General features: G+C 52.1%; 1 protein-coding gene across 1 annotated transcript in view; it reads left to right on the top strand.

Moving 5' to 3' along the window:
• PEPD (peptidase D) overlaps positions 1 to 6,056 on the top strand; it is a 119,790-nt gene that overhangs the window by 42,724 nt on the left and 71,010 nt on the right. Inside the window, exons 8-9 of the mRNA XM_010849282.1 lie at positions 1,942 to 2,017; positions 3,094 to 3,140. Coding sequence (XP_010847584.1) covers positions 1,942 to 2,017; positions 3,094 to 3,140 — 123 coding nt within the window. The remainder of the gene's footprint in view (positions 1 to 1,941; positions 2,018 to 3,093; positions 3,141 to 6,056) is intronic.

Raw genomic sequence — 6,056 nt, 5'->3', positions numbered from 1 at the left:
GCCTGGGCCTGGTCCCCACGGGTGTTGTCACTCTGGTCATCACTGCATCGGAGAATAGAGAGCTCTGCTCCCGTTCACAGATCTTAGGGCTGGTGTTAAGTAGGGCAGGATCAAAGCACCAGGGACCCCTGGGTTATCCTGCGAGTGGATTTGGACCTCACCCTCCGGGGCACAGGAGCCAGCTTTTGGTTCCCCCAGGTGGCACTGCTCACAGCACCTGGAGGTGGAGCCAGAGTACCTTTATGATGATAAAGAGCAGGCTGAGACTTCCGGGTCTGGTCCTCAATAAAGAAGGAGTGTTTGTTTGGACAGAGTCTCAGTGGGTGGGTGGTTGATCTTTCCCGCGTTCCCCCAGAAGGTTTTATAGGCTTAGGAAGGTGTACTTGTGCTGTACAATGCCTTCCTTCCTTCCTGATGAGAAATGGCTGGTGGCTGTCCAGCTGGGCACCATGGAGACAGCGTGTGTTGGGGATTGCATCTGGTGGAGATGGGTGCTCCATGCCATCCTCAGCCACCTTGGCTGAGACTAGCTCAGAGCCACTGGGCTTCAGAGGAGGAGAGTGGTTAGACCAGGTGCATTCTGGACAGAGGGGCAGGCGTTAATCTATCACCATGACAGTATGCGGTGCTGATCTTGTTTTTGGCTGTGTCGGGTCTCAGTTGTAGCACGAGGGATCTTCCATTGCAAAACGCGGACTCTCAAGTTGCGGTGCACGGACTCTCTAGTTACAGCGCACAGGCTTAGCTGCTCTGTTGCATGTGGGATCTTAGTTCCCCCACCAAGGATGGAACCCGGGTCCCATGCATTTGAAGGCAGATTCTTAACCCCTGGGCCACCAGGGAAGTCCCCTCCCATGCTGATCTTGAGGGGGCTTGAGCATGTTCCCATTGTGAGAGGAGAGGTGGCCGTGTGGGCTCTTTGGTGAAGCCAGGTCACCTTTCGTAAAGTGACCAGCCTTGGCCATCAGGGATGTACCAAGGACTCCACGCCCGTCAGGGCTGGACCGGGCTGCTGTTTAAACGCTCATGAGCTGCTGTTTAACCGTTCATGACCTACAGTTGCTTATTTCAAATGAGTAGAAATAGAAAATGAATATTTATTTAGCTTCTCTACAGGAGTCTGACTTAGGCTCCTGATTGATTGCAGAGACCAGAAACCAAACCAAATTTGGGCAAACTAATGTGAGTTTATAGGGAGGACCCCCCCTGGAGTGCAGCTGGCAGGAGGCACAGTTGAACCTTGAGGGGATGGCAGGGTGTCTTTGTTGCATTTCCCACCCCGTCCTGTTCCCACCATGACCCTGTCTCACGCTAGGGGCTGAGTCACGTGGTTTTCCAAGGCTGCCTGACCTGTGGGCTAGGTGAGGAGGAAATGGGAGAACTCTTGAGCCATCTGGGCAGAGTGCTGGAGTCAGCACACTTGAGATTCAGGTCCAGCAGCCTTGCCATGCTGGAGGAGGGCACTTCAACCCATTCTAACATTCTTGCCTGGAGAATGCCGCGACAGAGGAGTCTGGCAGGCTACAGCCCATAGGGTTGCAAAGAGTCACACACAGCTGGACTTAGCACGCATGCGTGCAGTGTTACCATGCAGCTGTATTCCCATTTAATGGATGAGGAAGCTGAGTCCACATGAGGCAAGCTGTCTCTGGCCACAGAATCTGGGCTTCTGCTACCCACAGTGGCTTTCCAATGTCATCACTGGAAACAGCCCTCACCCCTGAGGCTGGCGTTGGGTCTCGAGGGCCATGCCTAGCTCAGTTTATTATCCCTGAGGCTTGGTGGCCCATCCTCTGCCCACCCCCATGCCCAGGCAGCCCGTCTGCAGCCCCAGGCTCCTCTTCAGGCGGTGCAGGGTGTAGTGCAGGGTCTCCCTGGAGGGGTCAGCCAGCTCCCACTGGAAGTCGCTGACTTGCTGCTTTGTTTCTCTCCTCTCTGCAGCCGGGTCTTCAAGACGGACATGGAGCTGGAGGTTTTGCGCTACACCAATAAAATCTCCAGTGAGGCCCACCGGGAGGTAAGCTGGGCGCTGGCTCGTTGGACCTGCCATTCGGGAGGGCCAGGGAAGCAGCCTTGCTCTGTGTGGGCCTAGAGGAGAGTGTTGAGATGGACGGTCTCGGGGTGGCACTGGTCCCCAGGCCACACCAGCAAGCAGGAAGTGCCTCTGCAGGCTGGAAGCACAGTGCTGGCTCCTTACTGTTCCCCAGTAGGGACAGGACATGCAGGACAGAGGCTCTGCCCCAGTTTCTCACCTTAAAACTCCCACTGTCAGAGAATTTCCCAACAAGAAGTACCCGCTTCTGGGAGAATAGGACTCTACCTCCTGGCATCCTGACCGTCCCAGCTCCTTTGAAAGCATCTGTGGTCCCTGGGACTTCCCTGGTGGCCCGGTGGGTAAGAGACCACCTTCCAATGCAGGGGGTGTGGGTTCACTCCCTGGTTGAGGAACTAAGATCCCACATGCCACAGGGTGTGGCCGAAAGTTTAAATAAATAAATAAAACCCTTAAAAAAAATAATCTGTAGTCCTTATCCACGAATCAAGCACATTTGTTACCATCAAACATTTTCTGAAAACACCCTCACATGTTTTTTTCCCAGACCTTTCCACTTGACCCGAAGAAAGTTTATTTCCCAAAATGAGTCTGGCTGAGTGGGCTAGCCCCGTGCCTACTCACTGACCTCTGTAGCCCTGTGTCAGGAGACGGACGGGGATCCTTGGGAGCAACGGAGTCTGTTGCTCCAGTTCTTGTTGTCTGTGTTTTATAAGGAGGGAAACCTTCTAGGATAGTGGCCATGGCCTTCTGAGCAGTAAGTATTCACCCAACACTTCTTGGTTAAATCTTCACTCGCCTGCCGAGGTGTTTATTGACTGCTGAATAGAAGTGCTCCGGAGTGGTTTAAATAAACTGTATGACTTTGGAGCCTTTAAAAAAAAAGAGTTCTAATTTGTCACATTTCTGCACCACTGTGCGCACGTATCTTTCTTTTTTTTAAAGAAGTGATTCTTTGGAAAAAGTGCTATACATTATTTATAAGGCAGTGTTACTTATCTCCTTAATACAAATGTCTTTGCTTAATATCCGTCCTCCAGGTAATGAAGGCTGTAAAAGTGGGAATGAAAGAATATGAGATGGAAAGGTAAGCTGCCGTGTTTCTCTGGGTAAAGATTAAAATGTAAAAAGCGGTAATTGATGTTCCCAGAGCGAGTTAACAGATGAGGCGCGGTGGCCGGCGCACAGATTGAGCGGGGATTAGGGGCAGACTCAACGTTGTGGGCAGAGAGGATTTCTCTCCTCAATGGGGCCACCTCCCTGCCTCTTGGCAGAGTGTTTGATGGTAATGGTCTTTGATTACTTTTCAGGGTGGTTTAGTGCCCCAGCATTCCACTCTTGGACTCTCTGCCATTTGTGGGAAACTTTACCAAATAGCTGCTATTGTGACTCTGAAAGCCGCTAGTAAAACAGCTTGCCATTTTTATGTGTAAACACTGCCATTATGTCTGCTGTGCTTGGACGACTGGGTCAAGGGATGGTTAAGTGGCTCATAAAGCGTTCTGGAGAGCTCCGTCGTCCTGTGGCTGAGCCCGTTGCCAGCCTGGGGCCGTGAGGTGGGGCGGGGGCTGCCCCTCTATCCTGGGTGTGGCCCGGCCAGTTCCTCAGCCCCACTCCGGGACCCAGGGGTCAGCAGGCTGCTCCCCAGGGCATGAAGAAGCCCTGGAGTCAGCCCCAAGCTGCCCCAGTGGCTGCCTTCCCACCCGCCTCCTGGGGCAGGAAGCCCCCATTCCCAAGTCTCCCACTAGTGGCCACACGACCTGGGAGCCCCTATCTTGTGGAGAGAGGACACTGAAGAGGCTGCCATTTTTCCGCGAGTGACATAATAAGAAATACGTGTTTTGTCTCTACCACCAGTTCCTGGCACAGAGTTTGTAAAACCTTTGAGATCCCCTCATAGAGAGGAGCATATGGTTATTTACAATAAGCCCCTTTCCACCACACCTGAGTTTATACTAATGAGTGAGTGAGTGTAAAAGTTGCTCAGTCATGTCTGACTCTGTGACCCCATGGACTACACAGTCCATGGAATTCCCCAAGCCAGAACACTGGAGTGGGTAGCCTTTCCCTTCTCCAGGGGATCTTCCCAACCCAGGGATTGAACCCAGGTCTCCTGCATTGCAGGTGGATTCTTTACCAGCTAAGCCACAAGGGAAGCCCAAGAATACTGGATTAGGTAGCCTATCCCTTCTCCAGCGGATCTTCCTGACCCAGGAATCGAACCAGGATCTCCTGCATTGCAGGCAGATTCTTTACCAACTGAGCCCTCAGGGAGGCCCCTTATATTAATGAAGGACCCTCAGAGTGGGAGGAGAGAGGCACTAGAGATTGAGACTGAGTTCTGACTGTGATTTAATCAGTCATGTATCTAAGGGGGTAATGGCACTTCCATAAAAGCCCTAAACCACAGAGTTCGGAAAGCATCTCGGTTGGCAAACGTGGGGAGGTGGTGGGAGGGTGGTGCCCCTGGAGAGGGTTTGGAAGCTCTGCCCTTCCCCTGACACCTGGCCCTGTGCTGCTCTCCCATTCAGCCCTTGCTGAGTTTTATCTTTCATAATAAAGTGGTTGTAGCAAGTAAAGCACTTTCCCGAGCCTGCAAGCCATGCTAGCAGACTATGAAACCCAAGGCGAGGCTTGGTGGGAACCCCTGATTTCAGGCTGATCAGTCAGAGTTTAGTAAAAGGGGCCTGGCCTTGGGCTTGGTGCCTGCAGAGGGGCCAGTTTTGTGGTATGGAGCCCTTAATCTGTGGCGTCTGCAACTAACTCCTGCAGTCAGTGTCAGAAGGTGTCACAGAGAACTGGAGAATTGCTTAGTGTGGAAAACCCACTTATTTGATGTCAGAAATGTTGTGAGCACAAAAAAAATGTTTTACCCTGTACCATCCATCCTGGGCTGCGCCTTCCTGCCTGGCCTTGTAAGAGCTCGGTGCTGCTCCCCTTCCCCCCTTGCAGGGCCCAAGTCTACCGGAGGTGCCCTTGGGGTTGGCCTGCCTCCACAGCCCTAGCCTATTCTGACAGCCCACCTCATCAGTTCAGGGTGAGGGTGAGGTGCAGACAGAGTCAGCTGTGGGCATCGTGGACATTCATGGTCATTGTCATCCTGGGCTTTGGAGGTAGGCATCTTTTTCTCCAGTATAATAACCTGTAAAGGAGTCCTCTGTATTTCTCTCTTCTTATCCTGGGACATAAGAGGTTAACACGGCCTCAGAGGCCCCGCTGCTGTGCCTTCCCACGAGAGGGCACAGAACTGGTGAGCGTCCAGGGACCCAGCTCTGTCAGTCCTGCCAGAGGAGGACTCTTGGCTCCCTGTGGTCTCCTGCTGCAACGTGGTATCTGCCCTGGGATTCCTATGGGTGTGGGCCCTGGGTCAGGGGCCAGCCACTTGAAATACCTCCTCCTGCTCCCTCACTCCCTGACCCCAAGCAATAGAGGCTTTTTTTTTTTTCTTTCTTCTTTTAATGAGAAATTTCAAATACTCCCCAAGTAGACTCACTGGAAAAGACCCTGATGCTGGGAAAGATTGAAAACAAAAGGAGAAGAGGACTGCAGAGGATGAGATGGTTGGATGGCATCACCGACTCAGTGGACATGAGTTTGAGCAAACTCCAGGAGATAGTGAAGGACAGGGAAGCCTGGCGGGCTGCCGTCCATGGGGTCCCAAAGAGTCAGACATGACTGAGCGACTGAACAACAGCACCTACAGAGGAGTGTAATGAACACCCAAGTCCCCATCAGGGCTTTTGTTTAGTTTTGTTTTGCTGGAGTGTTTAAAACCAAACCCCAGACATGGAGTCATCTCACCTGTAAATACGTCAGCGGGTGTCTCAGCAGATGAGGGTACTTTTTTCCTTTTCACATAACCACTAAGTTAACAGTCATCTTTAATATTACAAGTGTCTAGGTCACATTGTCTAAAGCTGTGCTTTTTGAGTTGGCCTGTGTGAGTTGGGATTCAACGTCTACATGTTGCATTTGGCTGTCATTTGAAGGAGAGCCTCTTGAC

The sequence above is a fragment of the Bison bison genome, unplaced genomic scaffold (assembly GCF_000754665.1).
Source record: "Bison bison bison isolate TAMUID 2011002044 unplaced genomic scaffold, Bison_UMD1.0 scf7180017864280, whole genome shotgun sequence".
Classification (NCBI taxonomy): domain Eukaryota; kingdom Metazoa; phylum Chordata; class Mammalia; order Artiodactyla; family Bovidae; genus Bison; species Bison bison.
This window is presented reverse-complemented; position numbering and strand designations above follow the sequence as displayed.